Raw genomic sequence first — 23,136 nt, forward strand, 5'->3', positions numbered from 1 at the left:
GTTCACACCTACAGGGTACATTTTTGGGACCCTATAAGTGTCTGTCTGTCTGTCAGTTATTTTCAGTGCAAAGGTAACCTACAAAATGAAAACATTACTAGCAGTGACATGTTGTCAATAGCTTTCAGAGTAGCAGCCGTGTTAGTCTGCATTCGCAAAAAGAAAAGGAGTACTAGTGGCACCTTAGAGACTAACCAATTTATTAGAGCGTAAGCTTTCGTGAGCCACAGCTCACTTCATCGGATGCCGATGAAGTGAGCTGTGGCTCACGAAAGCTTACGCTCAAATAAATTGGTTAGTCTCTAAGGTGCCACTAGTACTCCTTTTCTTTTTGTCAATAATTATTCAGGAACAGCACTGCAGCTACCCAGGACAGGCGTTTGAGACTTTTGAAGTCTGTAACAATGACCTATTCTGTTCATTCTCTCTGGGGCACTTGGCATTGGCCACTGTGAGAAAACAGTATACTGGGCTAGATGGACCTTTGGTCTGACCCAGTACGGCTGTTCTTATGTAGCGCTTTTCATCTGTAAATCTCAAAGCACTTTACAAAGGAGATCAGTATAATTATCCCCATTTCAAATATGGGGAAACTAAGCCACAGGAGGTGACTTATCTAAGGGCCATATGATTTTTGGGAGGACCTATGACTAGTTTGCAGTGGTGCTAGTCTGCTACCAGCAGTGTTAGAACCACCCCAACTTCCTTTTAGCTACCAGTTACTTGCAAAGCTGAGCTGGTTCATTTGCTGTGTGGCCAGTGTGGCTTCTGGCCTAAGTGCAGCCCAGTGAATGATCCAGCTCAGTTGCACATTGCTGACACAATGGAGACATTAAAGAGGACCTAAATCTTGCACGCATACCCTCAGCTGACAAAGCAGTAGCCCTCCTGCGAGAGAGGGAAGTCAGGGAAATCCCAGTGAACAGAAAGGGAGACATCATGAGAGATCAAAGATTGAAAGGAAGCAAGGGGGAGTAGGAGAGGATGAAGAAGAGACCTGTGATGCTCCTCAGGGGCACCCAGGTTGTGAGGCTGTGACGGGTTGGATCACAGAAACCCCCTTGGGGTTGCCAACTGATGTGCCAAGACTACTTCTGCCCCTGCTTTCCCTGTCAGCTTGAGATTCCAGCACCCTGTCTTGTTGAGCCAGACACATCAGTCTGCTCCAACACAGACCCAGGGTCTGAACCACGGGCCCCAAAGCTGCAGACTTAGCTGAAAGCAACTTAAGAAGTGTTCCTGCCTTTAACGCTCAGATGCCCAACTCCCAATGGGGTCCAAACCCCAAATAAATCCGTTTTACCCTGTATAAAGCTTATACCGGGTAAACTCATAAATTGTTTGCCCTCTATAACACTGATAGAGAAATATACACAACTGTTTGCCCCTCCAGGTACTACTATATACTCTGGGTTAATTAATAAGTAAAAAGTGATTTTATTAAATACAGAAAGTAGGATTTAAATGGTTCTAAGTAGTAACAGACAGAACAAAGTGAATTACCAAGCAAAATAAAATAAAACATACAAGTCTGAGCCTAGTACAGTAATAAAATTGAATACAGATAAAATGTTTCAATAAGTTTCTTTCACAGACTGGACACCTTCCTAGTCTGGGCACAAACCTTTCCCCTGGTACAGCCCTTGTTCCAGCTCAGGTCGTAGCTAGGGGATTTCTCATGATGGCTCCTCCTTTGTTCTGTTCCACCCATTTATATATCTTTTGCATAAGGCGGGAATTCTTTGTCCCTCTCTGGGTCCCCACCCCCCTTCTAAACGGAAAAGCACCAGGTTTAAGATGGATTTCAGTACCAGGTGACATGGTCACATGTCCTGTGAGACCCTCAAGCCTTCATTCCTTCTAGCTTGACTCACAGGAAGGTCTGCAAGCAAACAGCCATCCACAGTCAATTGTCCTGGCTGATGGGAGCCATCAAGATTCCAAACCACCATTAATAACCCACACTTTGCATAATTACAATAGGCCCTCAGAGATATATTTCATATCTCTAGTTTCAGATACAAGAGTGATACATTTATGCAAATAGGATGACCACACTCAGTAGATTATAAGCTTTATAATGATACCTTACAAGAGACCTTTTGCATGAAACATTTTCCAGTTATGTTATATTCACACTCATTAGCATATTTTTATAAAATCATATAGAGTGCAACGTCACAGAGGCACCCCATTACTACCTGCCCTTAGCATGAAGCAGCCTTGTCTGTACCTACTGTGGATCAGCTTCCTGAAACCACCAGTCTTTGGCCCCACAGGCACTGACTTCTAGGTCTCTGCAGACCTCATCCTCTATGTGCAGACTACTGCTGGGTACGCACCAGCCACCAAGTCTTCACAGTGCTCCCTGCAGTACCTAGCCCTGTCAATGGACACTCAGCGTAATTCCCAGGTAGGCTGTCCCCAAAGAGACCGGGTACACACAGCTTGACTGGTGCAGCATAGGATCAGGTTCTTTATAACAACACAGCATTGAAATACATTTATAGTGCCAACTATCATAAGTTTATTAAGAAAGATTAAGAGATACTGACCAAGGATTATGAGTGGAAACAGAGCTGGTTATACATGTTAAAAAAAATAAACCCATAACACATAATCCTAGAATTACCCTTAGTAATGGTTACTGTCCCTATTTAATAAAGTAGATCTTCTCCCAAGCATTTAGTCTTTGATAGAACTGCTGGTTTTCAGTCAAAAGGAGGATCCACTTTTTCATGATTATCCCCAAGCCTTTCAGGGGTTTCCCCAGTAAATGGTTACCAAAATGGCTTTTTGCTTCACTTATATTTTCCAAAACTCATTGTTTTGACCCCAGAATCAGAAGGACAGCCCCCCGTCCCGTTGTGTGTTCCCGTCTGCTGGCTCCAGCTTGTCTTCACATCCTCCTGTTGACTTGAAATGCAATTGTAGCTCCCGTTGTGTTTGGCTTACAATGCTTAATCCTAGGCAGACCGTGAATATACATCCCTTTGTTTGTCAAAAGTGGTTTTTCACCTCTGCTGGAGAGTAACAGCTTGATACAAACTATGGGGATATATTTTCAATATATTGTCATAATTTTTTTAATGCGATCAGTAGACACATTTCACACTGATATTAAGGATCATTATGATGCTGTCTTCCATTTAAGATCTTACACGACAGCTAGGTAAATCCTATGACAGCAAAATGTTAGGTGTAGCAAGTTTGTCAGGCCTGATAGGCATTGCTGTTACAGAACAGTGACCCTTTGCCAGTTGGCATAGAGGAGCTCTTAGGGTCACAAGGACAGACTTAAAGAGAGACTGGGTTCCCAGGAGCAAGGGGAATAGAGGGAGACCTGGGGAAGCAAGGAACCCTACAAATATATTTCACAAAAGTGATAAAGACAGAACATCAATAACTTTAGTGAAATAGATGTCTGAGTGGAGACTTTCTGCAGAAGGTTTACACCCAAGTTGGCCCCACTGAAGGGGAGTTTTGCAATTGACTTCCATAGGGTCAGGATACCACCCAAAACTATTGAGGAAGTCCTCAAAATGGACTATATCCTGTTTGCCTTACTCAGGTGCGACCCTCAATTGCAGTCCACAGGACTACTTGTATAAGAAAGGCAAGTAGGATTTGGCCCTGAGTCCTGGTTCCCCACTTTGTGCAGTCATTTACACCATTATTACCAGGCCAGAATAACTCTGGTTGACATTCACTTTGTTCAGATGTGAATGACTCCACAAGGTAGAAAACAGTGAAGAATCAAGGCCTCAGTGACAGATTCATCCCTGGGCCAACACAGGGTCAGAGGAGAAATGGCTTGTGTTTCTCCAATTTTTAGGGCTACCAGGGTCTGGTTCCGCCAATGCCCTGCTCCACTCCTTCCGCCCCCCTTGCCTGCTGGAGCCCTGAGCGTCCCCCCATGGCCAGAAGAGCCCTGGATGAACAGCCCCGAGCCCCAGGCTGCTGGCCAGCCTGCCCCAGCCACGTCAGCCAACCCAAGAACCAGCCCGCCCGTCTCAGCTGCCTTGGGACGCTGGCCAGGCCGTCCCAGCTGCGTCAGCCAGCCTGAGCACTGGCCCAAGCCACCCGCCGGCCAGAGCTGCCAGCTGGCAGAGCCCCCAAGCTCCAGGCTGCCTGTTGGAGCTGAGCCCCCACCAGCTTCAGAGGAGAGGGGGAGTGAGGGCAGGGACTTGGCCTCCCCTGGACTATTATACTTGTTACCCATGTTGGATTGAGAGGCATAAATCCTACTGTGCAGCTAGCCTCTTGTGCAGGTGTATTCCCCTGCAGCCTGTTCACACCAGCACAGCAGAATATTTTTTAAGCCCAGACTAAGGCCCTGATCCTGCACAGAACTCGGCACAGGTGGATCTCTTCAGCCGCTTCAAGTATACAGCATACATTCATGGAGAGACCACAGTCCATCCGAATGGAGTTGCTTGCAGGATTGGGGCATAAGTCCTTATTTAGGCAAACTCCCAGGATAGCAGTGTAAAAACTGAGGACACCATTCTGCAGTCCTTACGCTCAGTAGTTCTTTTTCACTTAAGTAGTCCTACTAATTGATAAGAACTCAGGTCTGAGCAGGGCATGCAGAATTGGGCCCTTAGCAAGGAGCATAAGGTTTTGGTTCTTGCTTCCTGCCCTACCTCAGCCAGTTAGTTGCATCTTATATCTTTCTTTTTCATATTAATTTATGTATTTCCTTCCATATTTTAAGCTTACTTTTCCCCCTTTTGTTCCCAGATTTGTTGTAATATGTTGTACTCACATTCTATTTGGTCCGTATTCCTTTTTATTTGTGTGTTCTTACAATCATTAAGAATTTATTTAACTTAAAAAGAAATATACAATCATTAGAGTAGAATCTCAGTTATGTGGAAAAGGTAGCATGCTGACTAGCATCTTAAAACAATTGTTTTAAAGTTACTATTAAAGACTTTGTAATAGTATATTTGAGTTTACAAAATCTACTATAACTTTAACAAAGAATAACATAAAACACAGAAGTCTAAGACTGACAATCTATATTCCATATTGGAAATCTCTCCTCACTTCAGAGGTTTTTAATTCACAGCCTCAACAATTCTGGTATCTTTTCACTAGTACGTTATGAAACTTTAACATGACTCCATTCTGACAGAGCCCCTTTTTAGCTCACACTTTTCTTTTTCTTAGCAATCTAGGTTGCCTACCATTCAATAAATGATTTTTTCATGGCATTTTTACGTCTCCATTTACACTTACATCCCATTTTGTCAGTGCATCCTGTTGGGAACAAAATTCAAGAGTTCAACCCTACTCACGCAAATAAACCTCACTTCTGAAGTCTCGGGGAAGTCAATGATTAAAGATTTCAGGATTTGGCCTATAAGGTTGCATTTGCTGTTTATAAAGCTTCCATTATACTTTCAGTCATGTGCTGGAAACATAATAAATGGCAAAAACATGCTGTGTAGGGTAGATTCCTGAGCTCTTTTGATATCCTCATGTGAGCAAATCCATCGATTAAGTTCTTTGCTAATGCTTTTTGCAATTCAACAGTCCCATGTACTGATGCCTCGTTGACAGGTTTCATATGGATTGCTGGAGTGTAGTGGCTATCAGTTAATTCCCTCCTCTCCCCATACCTCAAAACAGTACAGCTGGAGCCTGGCCCACATATCTCTTTCCATAGCTCCTTGTTGGTCTTCATATCATCATCAACATCTTCTGAAGATACATTAGCCTGCTCAAAGGCTTTCATCCAGAAGAGGTATGTATGTCTTTCCTGATAATTAGATTCTGTTTCCTTCCACATTATCTCAGATGATAGGAATATTCTTCTTGCAGAGAAAATAGAACCAATCAAAACTCTGGTGATGTCACCTTGAAGGCAAGGGCATTGGTGCCAAGAGTGTAAACATTTTCCGGTGGCACTCATGTCTGTCCTAAGGGTAAAAGAAACCACTGGAATATATTCAAAAAATCATCAAAATAATTTTCAGTCCTTTTCTGTTTTAAAGCATTTGCAGCCACAAAAAGAATGACCACAAATTTGTGCTAGCAGAACCCCCCCAAAAAAACAGACAGATCCCTCTAACAGAGGGGGAAATGTTTTGGTTTACTATATTTTAATATATATAACATTTGACCTTAGGATAGTTGGAATAATAAAATTATAATTATCAGGTAAAACATGTATATTTCATCCTTGCATACTATCCCTGACCACAGAGCCTTCTAAGGCAATGTTTATTAAGGGCCCAATCCTGCTCCCATTGAAATCACTGGCGAAATGCCCTGTGGTGTTCATGACATCAGGATCAAGATCTAAACAAGGCTGGAAGGAGGACAGTCTAAACATGAACCATGTTCGAAGGGATGTCTGCAAAGAAGGTGTGAAAGGGAGTTCTAGGACAAATCTCAAGCTTTTTAAATTTACATCACTGCCAAACAGGAGAACAAGCCTGGAAAACTCAAGCCTGGACCAGTGGTGCTGGAACTAGGGGTGGTGGGGGTGCTGCTGCACCCCCTGATTTGAAGTAGTAATAACAAACACCAAATATATGACAGGTTTCAGAGTAACAGCCGTGTTAGTCTGTCTTTGCAAAAATAAAAGGAGTACTTGTGGCACCTTAGAGACTAACCAATTTATTTGAGCATGAGCTTTCGTGAGCTACAGCTCACTTCATCGGATGCATCCGATGAAGTGAGCTGTAGCTCACGAAAGCTCATGCTCAAATAAATTGGTTAGTCTCTAAGGTGCCACAAGTACTCCTTTTCTTTTTGCCAAATATATGGTTTCCATCAGCAGCACCCCCGCTATAAAAATTGCTCCAGCACTCCTGGACTAGACCTGCCTTTAACCCCTAAATGGTAGATGTCTTTAATCCTTGATCGGCTCTAACAGCTTTGGGAAGTCAGGCTTTTTTAATAAATTCCCAGCAGCACAAAAGTCTATCGGACAGAGAGAGGCGTTGGTCCTTGCTAATTACTGTATATATTTATGGCCTTCTAAACAAAGGTGCAGTCATCTTTCTTTGGAGCAGGAAAGGAACAGACAGAATGATGGCAGCATTGTCTTCTGCTTGATGTGGAAAATAGGGACCTCCTTAGGACAACAAGTATGGACATTAAGAATTACTTTGTCCCTTGAAAAGATCCTAAGGGGACAACAACTTCACAGTAATGTACTTACTCTCCAGGCAGATTAATTCAGAAGAGCTTTGAAGACGCTGTAGAGCATATGGCTATAGTTTCAGTCAAACTTCCCAGAAGCATCACTATATTTTCTTCAAGTCACAATTTCAGGCTGTTATTTTTAGTAGCCCTGTCACATCAGCCCACTTCTCTGTGCTCCTGCATGTATTATAGTAGTACTGGTGTTTCAGGCTTGCCTTGGTAGGCTCGGTAAGCCAGTTGCAATGCATCAACTTGGTCCTCGAAGATCATGGAAGTCCTCTGGGGTTAGAAAATAAGGAATAAGTAGATTTAATGGATTATGACCAAATTTCTGTCTTGCTGGTCAGAGAGGAGGAAACTGAGGGGAAAGGAGTGTATATATATCCTTATAGAAACAATACTACAGTAATTGCCCAAAATAGTGCAAAATTAACATTGTAAAATGTTGGACCACTTATAAAGTTCAGGAAAACAGGATCGAGGGAAGTACTAGTTAACAAGAAGGTAACTCAAGTTTCCAGGTTTTACTATATCTTTGTAACTCCATTAGCTTTAGAGTCTTTACTTTCAGTAATAAGGAGAGCAGAAGAGGAAGCAGGAAAGAAACAGACACATTCTGGAAAACTTCCTTGTGTATCCTTTAGCAATTAGGGATTGCTAGTTTACAGAGACTCTAGATCTCATTAATCCATAGCAGGCCAAATCCAGATCAATAAAGAGAAGGATTGACCTTGTCTAATACAATCAAGAGATGTTGTCAAGATTCCTTCCCCAATCTGAACTCTAGGGTACAGATGTGGGGACCTGCATGAAAACTCCCTAAGCTTATTTTTACCAGCTTATGTTAAAACTTCCCCAAGGTACAAACTATTTTACCTTTTGCCCTTGGACTTTATTGCTGCCACCACCAAACATCTAACAAATATATAACAGGGAAAGAGCCCGCTTGGAAATGTCTTTCCCCCCAAAAGCCTCCCTAAACCCTACACCCCCTTCCCTGGGGAAGGCTTAATAAAAATCCTCACCAATTTGCATAGGTGAAAATAGACCCAAACCCTTGGATCTTAAGAACAATGAAGAAACAATCAGGTTCTTAAAAGAAGAATTTTAATTGAAGAAAAAACAAAAGAATCACCTCTGTAAAGTCAGGATGGTAAATACCTTACAGGGTAATCAGATTCAAAACATAGAGAATCCCTCTAGGCAAAACCTTAAGTTACAAAAAGACATAAAAACAGGAATATCCATTCCATTCATCACAGCTTATTTTATCAGCTATTTAAACAAAACAGAATCTAATGCATATCTAGCTAGATTACTAAATTCTAAGAATCCATTCCTTTTCTGTTCCCGGGAAAAGCATCACACAGAGAGAACCTTTCTTTCTCCCCCCCGTCCAGCTTTGAAAGTATCTTGTCTCCTCATTGGTCATTTTGGTCAGGTGCCAGCGAGGTTATCCTAGCATCTTAACCCTTTACCAGTAAAAGGGTATTTCCTCTGGTCAGGAGGGATTTTAAAGGTGTTTACCCTTCCCTTTATATTTATGACAGATGTGAATATACTGACCTGCTAATCTCATCATATATTTTAATTCTCTAAAATTGTTTTCAGTACTGTGTCCAATTTTCCCTTATGTTGTGCAAACGTGAAGCCTTCCCTATATGAATGATTTTGAGAAATTCCTAAATCAATGTAGGGGTAGAATACTTTGTAGAATATCACAGAAGTTAAAATGGGAAAGACCAGTGAGCAGGGGTCCTGGAACAATTTTTATAGTGCGGGTGCTGAGAGCCATTGAACCAAATTGTATACCCTGTAAATAATGGAAACCACTTCAACCCAGGGGCCCCAGCACTGCTAGTTCCAGCAATGAACTATGCCAATGAGCTCATTCAGTCCATCTTCCTGGGAGTGCGGGATTGTTCCTTACAGGACACTTCCTAATGCTTTGTCCAGTCTAGTTTCAGAAGTCATATACAATGGGAGTTCTACCACTTTCCCTTGAAGATTATTATGCAGCCTTGAGTTTTTTTACGTAGGAAAAAAACTAATTTAATTGTGTTGTTTTTCCTACTATTCATCCTATATTTTCCCTTAGTTTCATTCTACTACTCCAATTTATACACTCATCATGTACTACTCAGGTACTCATGCCCTGGTCTACACTACAGAGATAGGTTGATGCAAGGGAGCTTATGACCTAACTCTGTAAGTGATTACACTAAAATGTTGCTCCTGCCGATGTAACATGCCTGCTATGCCAATTTAATAACTCCACCTCCAAGAAAGGTGTAGTGCTTAGGTCAACGCAGTGTCAGTGTAGACACGGCATTACTTACATTGACTGTTGCTGGCTTTTGGAAGCCTTCCCACAATGCCCTACACTGGCAGTTCACTTGGTGCAAGTGCTCCTGGTGAGGACGCCAGCACAAGGAGTGTAATGTGGACATGCAGAACTGATTTAATTACTGTGGTGGCTGTACGTTGAGGTAACTTAGGTCGATATAATTTTGTAGTGTACACATGCCCTAAATCAGTGGTGGGCAATCTGCAGCCTGTCAGGGTAATCTGCTGGTGGGCCACGAGACAGTTTATTTACAATGACTGTCTGCAGGCACGGCCCCCCGCAGCTCCGATTGGCTGGGAACAGCAAACTTCGGCCACTGAGAGCGGCAGGTGGCCATGCCTGCGGATAGTCAATGTAAACAGTCTCGTGGCCTGCCAGTGGATTATCCTGACGGGCCGCGTGCAAGCCGCAGGTTGCCCACCACTGCCCTAAATAATTCTTCCCTCTCTTCTATTTGCACCCTTTTAGCAAGGCAGGGCTTCTCCCCAGCTTGCTAAGGAGAGCCCACAGTCTCTTTTATTCAGTTTTATTGTCCAAACTTAGACCAAATCAATGTCCTATGATTCTACTCAGAGATTAATTACGAAGGTGATAAGAGACACACACACAAAGACTTCATGGGCACTGGGTGGGAAGCCCCCCTTCAGGGAGGCTAGCCTGCTGGCCCCGCCCCTTCTGCCTGAGGCTCTGGGCTGGCCCCCAGTGCTGGGCTGAGCTGGCCACTTCCAGGCCGCTGTCTCCCTCCCCAAGGTGAACTAGCCCCAGCGCTGCTTGCCCAATCCCATGCCCCAGCCAGCCCCAGCACCCGACCCTCCCTCACAGGGTGACCCGAGTGCCGCCCCAGCTGCCAGTGGGCCAGAACTCCAGGCCACTGGCTGGAGTCGAGTCCGCACGGCTTCAAGGCAGAGTGGGAGGGAGGTCCCAGAACGACATGGAATCCATGACAGAATCATATCCTTAACTGTCACCAATGGATCCTTCCTCATTGGCTTCAGAAGTCTATCCCATGTTAGCATGACATCATGTCTCGGCTCCTGGAAGGCAGCACGCTGTCATGTTGCCCTCCTGTCCCTTGGTTTTCATTTTTTACCCCACATCCCACCCTACTCATCACTGCTGGAGAGGTGGTACCAGACTAGCTGGACTGTTGTTCCCATCTAGTAGAGCAGGTCCTATGTCCCCAAATCCTGGTTGAGGCTTGCAGTGCAGAAGACAACAACGTGTTTTAGCCACAGTACTGTACCATAACTTGGGAAGAGACTTCACACATTATATATGGTTATTTATTTATATTGGGCAGCGCCTACAGGCCTCAATCAGGGCCCCCTCGGGCTAGGCACTATATGCCCAGCAACACGCACCGCGATCCAGGCCCCGCAGAGGGCACGGCGCCGCGGCACTCGGGAGCACAACCACACCGGGGGGGTCCCTGAAACCGAGCCGCCCGCCGTGACGCCGGCAGCTCATTTTGTGCCCGGTCGGAGCTTCCCCCCGAAAGGGGGGCGTCGGGGGCCAGCGCCCCGGCTCCGGCGCGCACGCCGAGGCACTCGGGGGTGAGGCTCCTCCCACGGGAGGAGGGACCGGATCCCCCTTGAGTCAGCCGCTCTCTCCGGGCTGGGGCCGGCAGCGGCCTCGCTCGCTGGCTGGCGGGGTGTCCCCTTCACGTCGGCGTCAGATTCCCCCGCGCGCGGCCCGGCCCCGGCCCCGGCCCCGGCCCCGGCGGGGGCTGCGACCTACTCCCCGCCCACGCCGGGCTCGCCCCGCGGCCCGACCCGGGGACAAGATGGCGGCGGCGCCGCCGCCCCCACAATGCTCCGCGAGCCGCTGGGTTTCCGGGTGTGGGCGCTGGGGGCGGCGGGTCGGGCGCACTGGAGCAGCCGGCCGAGAGCGGAGGGAGGCGCCTTGCGGCGGAGCCTGTCAGCGGGTGCAGAGGAGGCTTCCCGGACCGATGTGAGCGGGAGCCACGCTCGGACCATGAGGCTCCGGCTCTGTGCGCTGGTCCCTGCGCTCCTGCTGCTGCTGCGGGCGCCCGCGCTCGGGGCGCTCAGACACCCGCCGCGCCCCGCGGAGCAGCGCCTCGGTAAGGGGCGGGCAGGGCTTGGGGGAGGGGATTGACCGCTGGTTGGGGGGAGGGGAAAGTGAGGTGGGGAGACTTCTGTTGGGGGAGGGGGGAGAAGTTATCACTGCTGGGGGCGGGGGATGACGACAAGGGGAGGCGTGACCACCGCTGGGGGAGCGGGGAGAAAGGGAGGGGTGGTCACTGTATGGAGGGGGGGAAGGAATGACCTAGCATGAGGGGTGGGTAAGGAGAGGAGTGATCAGTATGGTGGTGGGGGGGAGCGGAAGAGACCACTGCGGGGGGGGAGAGGGGAGGAATGGTCACACTGTGTGGGAGGGGAGACTACTGCTGGCGGGGAGGGGGAGGAGGAGTGACCATAGTTTGTGGGGAGTAAGGGGAGGAATGACCATAGTATGGGGACAGGTAAGGGGAGGAGTGACTGTAGTTTGGGGGGGAGATAAGGGGAGGAGTGATCACAGTGTGGGGTAGGGGAGGGGAGGAGTGATCACAGTGTGGGGTAGGGGAGGGGAGGAGTGATCACAGTGTGGGGTAGGGGATAGGAGAGATCATTGTTTGGGAGTGAGGGAGAGAAGGATTGCTCAAGAGACCACTGCTGGGGGGAAGGGGAGGAGTGATCGATGTATTTTGGGCTGGGGTGTGTGTGCTTGTGTACATATGTACATAAACTCACCCTGTTGGGGACTGGGCAAGGAAGAACTGGACTGGTTCTCAGGATGTTTGGGGTCAGTTCCTGGCTCTGCCACAGACTTTGTGGTGTTATTAATCACGTTTATTATGGTAGCTTCGGTGGACTAGTGACGAACGCTACAATCAGAAAGCAAATTCCTGACTGTTGTTTTGATGGTGTCTCTATTCCAAATCAAATGTTTAAATTCAAAACTGAGTTTACTACATTTAAACAAAATATCAATTTTCCACCAAATTAGACATTGTGTTTGAACAAAACTTAACTTTGAGATCTATCTCCATAACACTGATTCTTTAACCAGTACTGTTAAATGGTCAGTGTTTGTAGGACTATCCATTCATAGCTGACAACTTAAGCTGCCAGGTGGGAAACTTCATCATTAATGAAACCTTCATGAAAGTGAATGTCTCCTCTGCACTGAGAGAAATCAATTCATGCATACCTCTTGCTATCACAATAGCCACTGTGCACACTTCATATCTGTTACTAATGCCTACTTTAATGGGTGGGCACGCCATACAGAGGGTGTTTACATGGCTCTAATTGCCGTACATAAGAGCAGCCCTACTGGGTCAAGAGCCATACTGGGTCAAGACCAAAGATCCAGTATCCTGTCTTCCGACAGTGGCCAAAGCCAGGTGTCCCTGAGGGGAATGTACAGAACAGGTGGTAATAAAGTGATCCATCCCCTGTCTCCCATTCTCAGCTTCTGGCAAACGGAGGCTAGGGACACCATCCCCGCCCATCTTAGCTAGTAACCATTGATGGACCTATCCTCCATGAATTTATGTGTTCTTTTCTGACCCCTGTTATAGTTTTGGCCTTCACAACATCCTCTTGCAAGGAATTCCACAGGTTGAATGTGCACTGTGTGAAAAAATACTTCCTTTTGTGTGTTTAAATCTGCTGCCTAGTAATTTTGTTTGGTGACCTTTAGCTCTTGTGTTATGAGAAGGAGTAAATAACACTTCCTTATTTACTTTCTCCACACCAGTCATTATTTTATAGACCTCTCATATCCCCCCTTAGTCGTCTCTTTTCCAAGCTGAAAAGTCCCGGTCTTATTAATCTCTCCTCATATGGCAGATGCTCAATACCTCTAATAATTTTTGTTGTCCCTTTCTGAACTTTTTCCAATTCCAGTATATCTTTTTTGAGATGGGGCGACCACATCTGCACGCAGTGTTCAAGATTTGGGCGTACCATGGATTTATATAGAGACCATATGATATTTTCTGTCTTATTATCTTCCCTTTCTTAATGATTCTCAACGTTCTGTTTCGCTTTGTAGCCTTTCAGCACCTCACAAGCAATAGTGAGTATTTCCTCACTACCCCATTGTGAGGCAGGGAAGAGCTACTATTGCCATTTTACAGAAATGCGGGGGGAACAGAAGTGCAGGGTAAATTACGTTATCTGAGCAAGGCCACACACTCCTATGAAGAGAGATTGAAAAGTTGGGGATTGTTTACTGTAGAAAGGAGACCAGATAAAATTTAAAATAATGATTGGTACAGGAAAAGTAGATTTGGAATTCCTTTCTCATGATAGAATAACAAGTGGACATTCAATGAAATAAAAAGGTGGAAATTTCAAAACTGATACAAGGAAATACTTTTGCACATGTGATTAGACTGCAGAACCTGTTACTATAGGAAGTCATTGTTAAGTTCTTCACATCAGGTTGTAAAACATTTTGGATATTTGTATGAATTCAAGAATATTGAGAATTGTCTTAATTAATGACAACAGAATGTTTGTAAAGAATATTGTGCTTCAGGGCATAAGCCAATTTCAAAGGCGATGTTTACGCTGCAGTAGATGTGCAATTGAAGCTGTGGTTGCAGCTCAGGTAGACATTACTGCACTTAATTTAGGTAGCATGGCTAAAGATATCAGTGAAGACAGGGTGGCAGTGGCAGTAGTGTGGACTGTAGAAGACCACCTGGAACCCTGGGTACGTACGTACTCATGTTGGTAACCTGTCCAGTGTCACCACATGTTTGTTACTATTTTAACTGTGCTAGCTAGAATACAGCTAATACGGGTATGCCTACCTGAGCTGTAGACATTGCCTAACTCACCAGTATGTGAGGGGCGGGGTATGTGTGGGGGGCAGTGGGGGAGAGATTATCCCACAGCTACTCCTACTAGAGGGTTCTTACACCTACCTCTACGGCTCCCACTGGCTGCGGTTCGCTGTGCCCGGCCAATGGGGCCTGCGGGAAGCAGTGGCCAGTACGTCCCTCGGCCCACACCACTTCCCGCAGCCCCCATTGGCCAGACACGGTGAACTGCGGCCAGTGGGAGCCGCGATCGGCCGAACCTGCGGACGCGGCAGGTAAACAAATCGGCCCGGCCCGCCAGGGGCTTTCCCTGAACGAGCGGCTTCCCAAGTTTGGGAAACACTGCTCTAATGCATCTGGCACTGACCACTATGAGAGACAGATTATTGGACTAGATGGGCCTTGGGTCTGATCCAAGGTGGCAATTCCTATGTTCCTATGAAAAAACTGCCTGGAAGGAGAACATTTAAAAGTCCTTTAACAAATCAGTACTCAAAAACCAGTAAACTGTTATCTAAAAACTGGCTTCATAAAAGTGTCATGGAGCAGCCAAATTCCACCTTCCTTGTGGGATTCTGAGAATATAGGGCTCCTCCCTGCGACCCTTCCTCGCAGAAGTAATCCCAGTGACTTTGATGGCTCTACTTGTGTGGATAATTGTTTATGGGACTGAGACATAGTTTGTCAGTGACTGTCCTTACAGAGAACTGAAACTTTTCAAACATGTTACTCCTTCTGAGTTACCCATCATTGTTTTTATTGCTTTGAACAGGCTCACTGATTTTGAATAATGCATACAATAGGAAGTAGTTACAAGTAGGTTTAATATTTTTCTTAAATTATATATGCTTTGTTAGTCATTACAAATTGCAAACATCATGCAGGTTAGCAGAAGAATAAGAGCAAGGTACTCATTCAAATTATTTTCATATGTAGCTTTTGCTTTCCTTAAGACCTGTCTGTCACCATGCCTATAAAAATAATTATGACCCGAGGAGAAGATGGTTTCAAATTTGTCTGAATTTTTGTACCTATTGTTATTACAGATAGTAAGTATGAGATTGACTTAAGCTTTTTTTACACAGGAAAGCTTTGTTTTGTTTTTTGGTATAACTTTAGTTTTTCTGACAAGCTCTCTTGTGTGGACACAAGTTATTTTTTCAATTTATCTGGCATATTATCCTATTTTAATTTGCTTTGGAAGTGATATAACTGTTATGAAATGAGTTACACCAGCATAAGGATTGTGTGTATGTATTTTGAGTGTACTATACTGTTTCAGGCAGTGCTCCTATTTATATCACACATTATATTGCTTCACGCCTAGACCAGCTTGTCTGTTAACTGTGTGCCCTCCACTGCTCCAAGGTCATCTGGACTGGATAATGCCTCCTTATTTAAATGTTCCCCTTAGTGATTCCAGCTCATGACAAGTTCACATACCACAAGTCCATATAGCAACTATGTCCTCAGAGCTGTTGCTAGCCCAGTGAGGGCCCTAAAAATGAATATTTTGGGGCTCCCCCTTGCTCCTCACTAAAATACAAATTGCGTTATTTCTACAAACAAACAAACACCAACACAACACATACTAATACACTTGTTAAAAGTCCATATTAAATAAGATGAATGGTATTTTGGGGGTAATACTAAAATACAAAAAACGGCACCTTGCTTTCATTGAAAGCTTTTTCTCCTACACTTTTTTGAGGCAAAGTCATTAGTTATGTCATGGTGTGTCTGGTCTCTTCCTAAATCGTTATTCATGTTTATAATTGCCAATCCAGACAGACAATCCTGAGCCGTTGATGATCACAAGAATGTTTTTATCAGCTCTAACTTTGAAAAACTATTCTCAGAAGATGCTGCCATGGCTGCGAATCTTACATCAACTCTCAGTGTGATCCAAAGCTTAGGATATATCTCTTTAATTTGGCTTTCATGTATAAAGGAGAGAACTTCAAAAAGTGTCATTTTCTTTGGAAGCAAACTGCATGTTACAATTTCTTGAAAAAGAATCTGCAATCTAATTTATGAGCTCGAATTGTTTTGTAAGTTATTGCATCATTTGCTTAACAATTCCTTGGGCTTTTCAGTTGTCTGTTTCAAATCCCAAAAAAGTCCAAACTCGTCTTTCACACTTCTCATAGTTTGAAATATGTTTTCAACTGATGTGATGGCTGAATCCACTGCTCTGTTTAAAAAAAAAATAAAAAATTGGCCTCTCACTGATTAAGTATGTCTTCATATAGTTTGTCAGGTGTTTCATAGGTAAAGTGGGGAGGTTTTGCACTTGTAAGATGTTTCTCTTTGAGATGTGCAGGTGTATTCATTTGCTCACAGATCTTCTTGGCTTTTATTTGAGCACCAGCAAATCCATTTTCCCTATAATACATCAGAAGTGCTTTCTAGCAAATTTGTAGCCAGATCAGTTTGCACAGAAGAGGATTGTAGAAGCTTGCTGATATGATTGATGTTAATCAAAATGTCTTTCCACACAATTGAGCATATCAGTAAATGGTATGATCCAATTTGCTCAGCCAAGGCTCTGTTTTTGCCATGACCTCAGTACGTTTCTCTTACCTCCAACAGAGCCTCCTTGTGACTTCAGCAGCTTGTAATCTTACTGCGTTTTTAACTCTGCTTTCCCATTTTGTTTCACTTCAAGATTTCAACTTCACATTAACTTGATGGCACAAAACAACCCAATGCTGCGTGGTAGCGGAAAATAATTGTAGAGTTTCTGAAGGTATCCCAGGAAACTAGCACCATCGTGTGAAGATTTTTTAGCATCTACAATAACCAAATGCAATGTATGCGACCCACAAGGAACATAAACAGCTTGGGTATTCTTTTGTGTGTAGCAGTCAAGCTTGAATGCCTTGCATGTTTGCCCCATTATCATAGGAATGATCTCTGCAGTTGTCAAGCTTTTCTAAAATTGTGTTTGAGAAACTGAGACCAATTGTTTCATGCATGACCTAGGAATGGTTCTTTAATTTCTGGCTTTCTGTCAACTGCATCTGTTCTAATGATTACATACATTGGTTCCTGATGGATAACCTTGGGGTTGCAGTCTAAAATGATAGAGTAATATTTTGAATCCTTCACTTTACACTATTTTCTGGCGCAATTTCTTGCTGACTTATTCAATCAATTCATTCTAAATGTCTTTTCCCTAAATAGTGAGTCTGGGTCATACCCCTTTGAACTCATCCTACATGTTGTTCCATTACTTGATCCACTTCTTTCAAGAAGTTTCCACTGTTTGGCTTGTATAAATTCTCTGAGCCAGAAGAACAATGGAAAGTAAGATTTCTTTCTGCAAATGACTGATTGAAATCAGGTGCATCAAAACATTTCACCAGTACTTTTTTTAGTCTTCAGTAAGATACATTTCTGAAGGATCAATTGTTTTTCCTTTCATTAAACGAATTTCAAGCTCTTTCCAACTCTGTATGTACTTTCATATGTTCTAGACTATTTTTATTACACTTCAGAAGTGCCGTAACGTTTGCCCAGTCAGAATCTTTCACGTATCAATTTCTGTTTCGTAGAACTCATTTTTCAGCAGACACAAAAACAAATCTCCGTTAATGTTCCCAGTACATGTGGATAGAATGAGGAACTGGATTGGATTTTTGCAAGTAGGCCACTGTCGAATTCTGCTAAATTGTGGTAGTTTATAGGGCACCCAGCCAACTTCAGAACCCAGCAAGGAAGAGGTTCCTTCAGACAACCAAGATCTCTTTGGCATTCCTAACCCTGAGCTAGAGATTGACCCCAAGTAGAGACTGCATTGGAGATAGGCCCCGAGACCCAGGCAGGGAGCCCGCCTGATACTATTGCAGAGGGGATCTCAATTAGTTAGTATTATGTGTTGTATTGCAATACTGGTGAGTCACATCATATGCACATTTAACTTACACGAATTCAACTATATGCGCTCGGCAAGAAAAATAACAAGATACCTGTAAATAGTGCGGGCGATTCTGTCCACCATTCCACTCAATGAGCGTATGCCCCGGAGTGAGCGTGAGATGGGAGACGTGAATCTGCTGTTCCCTCAGTCGGTCTCAGTTCCTGCGTATCTCTCATAGTGTAAGCATCTTGCCACGCTGAGTGTGATTCTAGTATTTCAAGATACGTTTTTTTCATACAACACGGCCTCTAAACACAAACTAACTACTTCATCAGTACTCAGCTGAAGGAACAATGATCTATTCCAACGCTGGAGGAAAAACTGGCTGTGTTGGACTTACTGAGAGACGGTATGTCGCGCGTAAATATGGCTGCAACAAATCTAGCATCCGTGCCATCAAAATTTGAGAGAGAGAAATTCGTCAAGCCTTGACATCAAGTGCTCCAATAACTGCTAAGGTGACGAGCCAGGTGCGTGATTAGACTGGTGAAGACTGAAAAGGCATTAAACTTATGGCTGGAAGACATGAACTGTAAAGTCTGCCTATCGATGGCAACACGTTGCGAGAAAAGGCTCTTAGCCTCCTCACGCTGTTCAAACCTCCCGCCGAAGAGGGACAGCCTTCTGAGGAGGAAGAATTCAAAGCCAGCCAAGGTTGGCTTAACAGTTTTAGGAACCGCTTCAACCACAAAAACGTGCAGACTACTGGTGAAGCTGCATCTGCCAATGAAGAATGATTTAATTTCTGAATACGATCCCTCTATGGAATGAAGCCTCAAAATCACACGTAGTATTATGGGCAATTTGAGACTGTATCAGGAAATGTTTGAGCATCTCAAGAGACAACAGCGACAGTTGCCGATCACCATGTTTTTCAAGGAAAAACAACCAGCAGCAGATGAGCCTATGCAATCAACTTCTTGAGCTGAACCAGAGCCAACCACTTTGTCTATGACTCGCTCTCTGTCACCCAAGCTGTCCATCACCTCTGTCTCCTGGATCGACATCAAGCCCTGACGACCCTCTGTAATTACCCCCTATAATTAAAAATACAGTACTGTAAAATTATATTTTGCATATGTACTCTTTATTATATACTGTACATTATACATTTATACATTACTGTACAGGGTTGCATACACAAAACCATGTACAGTATACTTTATGGGCTATTTGAGGGATTTTCAAGGGTAATTTTGACTATTCTTGATTTTAGCCTTATGCGCTGACTTTAGAACCTAACCCCCGCCTAAGTTGTGAGTCCACTGTAAACTGTCCTGGTACTAGCTGAATACGGAAATTTAAACAACTTTGTTCTGGGTACTAGCTGGGCACTGCAACGCTGGGCAGATGTGAGCTATATATGAATGGACAGATGTGCCTTTCTGCCTACTTAGCTTTTATTGTCCCATCTTCCCTCCTCTCCCCCCCCCCACCTCCCGTGTGTTCAAAAGAGCGACAACCTCAGAAGTGCAAGAGTTTATTTCACTGAAATACCAAATCCCACAACCATGAACCAAACGTGCTTCTTCTCCCTCCCAGTCAACTTTGGGCCCCCCTCCCTGCTCAAGGTAGTGGCACCGCAGCAGTTAAAAAACCATACACATTTCATGGTAGGAACAGTGGCAGCAGATACAGAAAGAGAAAAAACAATTAAAAAAAACAGAGTACTTTGGGTTACAGTTTGATCAGTGCCCTGAGCTGCTAGTCACCTTTACATTATCAAACACGCATTAGAATATGATGTGAATTGTCCAAATGAGGCTACATAATGTGCAGAGATAAGGCATTTGTGGATACACAAGTTACAGAAGATCATGGTTATTTTCAGTCAGCCCCTCAGCGCTGTTAACCCCTTTCCAGAAAAAAGGGTTCATACCCTTGACTGAAAAACAATCTTACAGTGTACTTTGTACTGATCGGCAAGCATTATAAAATAGAATTAAAGAGAGAGATCTTGCTCTGTGTTGAATACACGTTGCAAGGCAATGAAGCTTACTTGGGCATCCCCTATAGATGGTGTTTTTCTTCTACCCCTGTTCCAGATGTGGGCACCATCCTTGTTAATAGAAGTGCTGCATATCTTTCAGGTTTGCCCATTGCTTTTTTGAACAGGACCCTCCTCTTGAGAACATGCCTTAGGGCAGGGGTAGTCAATTATTTTTTGTCAGGGTCCAAATTTCTTGGTCAAGGTATAGTCAAGATCCAGACTCCATAGAAAATAACACACATCAACTCCGTAGAAAACAAGAATGATAATAAGTAAATAAGATTTTGGGGGTCCGTTCAAAAGCGTCTGGTGGTCCGGATTTGGCCTGCGGGCTGCCTGTTGACTACCCCGACCTTAGGATAACATCCTCCAATGTAAGGACAGCCTGGAGATGTGCACATAGAGTTAATAACCAGCCCTTTGGGACGCCCTCCCGCCAGTACTGGTCCTGTGTAAGGGAGAAATAAGGTGGAAAACATCTTGCCATCCCCAAAAGCACCCCAGACTGGTAAAAGTAGAAGAAGAGTATGCTAAAATTGAGGAGGGAAGAAAAGCCACATTTTATCACCATTGACATGAAACTAGTAATAGGATAATAAATACTTGCATGGTATTGTAGTGTGTGAATGTGAGGCACTCATCAGGTGCTAGACACTGTACATATCAGAACCCTAATGGAGAGGGGCATTATCAGTGGCCGGAGAGGGGCATTATCAGTGGCCGAAGGCTTGGCAGACGAGAAGGGAGAGAGGATGATGGAGGATATGTTTGCTGACCTCATGACAGCATCCGAGCAGAAGGGCATAAAGACAGAAAAACGGAGAGAATATTTCATGCTCTAGTATCGGAATGAGAGAGAACGTCAGCGAGCAGTCAAGGGAATACATTGACAGAGAAAGGGACCTTCGGGAAAAGATACTGGATGTGATACAGAAACAGACCAACTTTCTGGAGAATGGTGTTGCTCTTTCCCCATGCTCAGGACACCAACATAACCATGTCCTGCAACCTGTCAAAAACATAGGAGATTAGGACACCCTTTTACTCCACCAAGTACACAAGAGAGGCCCTTCCCACAGTTCCGTTCCATTCCATGTGTACCCCAAAAAGCAAACACCCCCAAAACAAGGAGATCAGCTACACATTCACCTACATATTTTTGTTACCTCATCTGCACAATGATGTGTGCATCAGCATTTTGGGCCTGAGTGCCTCATTTCCATTAGCTTTAACTTTGTGCTATGTTGTTAAATCAAATATTTTTTTTATTAATTACAATTTTGCCGAAAGATTTTGTTGAGATACAGTTCCATAAAAGTGTCGCACAAAGTGTATTCACTTTATTTATTTCCTTGGTTACATTACATTCCTTTTCCTCTACTGCATCCTGACATCAAAGTACGAGCACAGTGTTTCCCTGACGAGTTAGGTCATTTTGCAGATGCATCCTTTTTGGCTGTTTATAAAGTTCAGCAAGTCTCTTCACCTCTGCCTCTCAGACTTTGGTGTGAGACACTCTCCCTTGCTCCCACAGATGTTCTGCACAACAGCAAGCAGCTATAACATGAGGCAGGTGCTTCTCAGAATCATCTGGCCTTATTATGAACCTCCTCCCCCTTCCCTTTAGTCATCCAAATGTGCACAATCCACTGTTCTGCAGCTATTCAGGATATAGTTAAACCACTTCTTTCTCCTATCCAAGTGCCCAGTAAAGGGCTTCATAAGCCAGGGAAACAGAAAGTAAGCTGAGACTTCCAGAATGATAGGAGGAGTTGCAACACCATTCAAATCCACAGTGGTCTTGGGAGCAAAAGTTCCATTTTTTTCATTGCATAAAATGAGTGAGTTTTTAAAGATCCTGGTGTCATCAAGCTTTCCAGATCACCCCCACATTAATGTTGGTGAACCTACCACAGTGATCAGCCAGACCTCGTAGCACTATGGAACAGCACTGTGGTTGATAAATTCTGAGGCCTGGTGCAGCGGGGGCAAATAATAGACATGGGTCCCATCAGTGGCCCTTTATATAATTCAGAAACCCCCAACATGCAAATCCATCCATAACCTCCTGTGTGTTGCCCAGCTTTATAACCCAACGCAGCAGCACCCTCTTAATAGCAGCACAAACCTCTGTGACAACAGCCCTGACAGCTGATCTACCACCATTAAACTGGTCAAGTACTGACTGTTAGCAGTTGGGGGTGGTGAGCTTCCAGATGGTTCCACATGCTTCTCCATGCTGACGGGAACACTCATGTGGGTGTTCTGCCACTGCAGCTCTAGGGTGAGCTTTGCGTTGGTCTTGAGGAAAGCAGCCTTTTATATTCAGAAGTTGTCGGTACTGCTGGTCAGCCCATTTCTGTAGCACCTGTTCCATCAGTCGGTGCTGGCTGAACTTCACTGAGTGAAGCTGCTTCGGGCAGAAGTAACTGTTTGACGACCTCCTCCTCTAGCAGTATCTGCACGGCATCATGGCAGCTGTGCTGATGGCTGTCTCCCAACTCAAACAAAGCCATCCATCCGCGTGACTGCGAATGCATCTGTGGCACCCTGTTCATATTAATTACTCTCAGGTTGTGGTACTAACCATGCTGCCTGACAGCTGTTTGAAAATGTCACTGAATCACTAAAACCAGATGAATTATCAGCCGTCATGGGAGTTTGTTAATATGACCCAAAGTCCCAGAATTCTACTATTCCAAAAATGTATCCACGCAGCTCTGTGCTATGGTTTGCATTGGAAGTAGCTTAATTTGACATAAGCCAAGTGGTGTGGATGCACTCTTTTGGTATAGGTCTAGCAGAAAAACATACTGAAAAACTTTCCCATGTAGGTAAGGTCTTAGTAATTCAATAACTTTGTGGATTTTGTTGTTTGGTGT

At 44.4% G+C, this 23,136-nt stretch overlaps 1 protein-coding gene across 1 annotated transcript in view; it reads left to right on the plus strand.

Moving 5' to 3' along the window:
• Positions 1–11,082: 11,082 nt before the first annotated feature.
• Positions 11,083–23,136, plus strand: part of ADAM17 (ADAM metallopeptidase domain 17) — a 63,069-nt gene continuing 51,015 nt past the window's right edge. Inside the window, exon 1 of the mRNA XM_084624745.1 lies at positions 11,083–11,588. Coding sequence (XP_084480871.1) covers positions 11,318–11,588 — 271 coding nt within the window. The 5' untranslated portion in view covers positions 11,083–11,317. The remainder of the gene's footprint in view (positions 11,589–23,136) is intronic.

This window comes from Lepidochelys olivacea, assembly GCF_965140295.1.
Source record: "Lepidochelys olivacea isolate rLepOli2 genome assembly, chromosome: 3".
NCBI classification, from domain to species: Eukaryota; Metazoa; Chordata; order Testudines; family Cheloniidae; genus Lepidochelys; species Lepidochelys olivacea.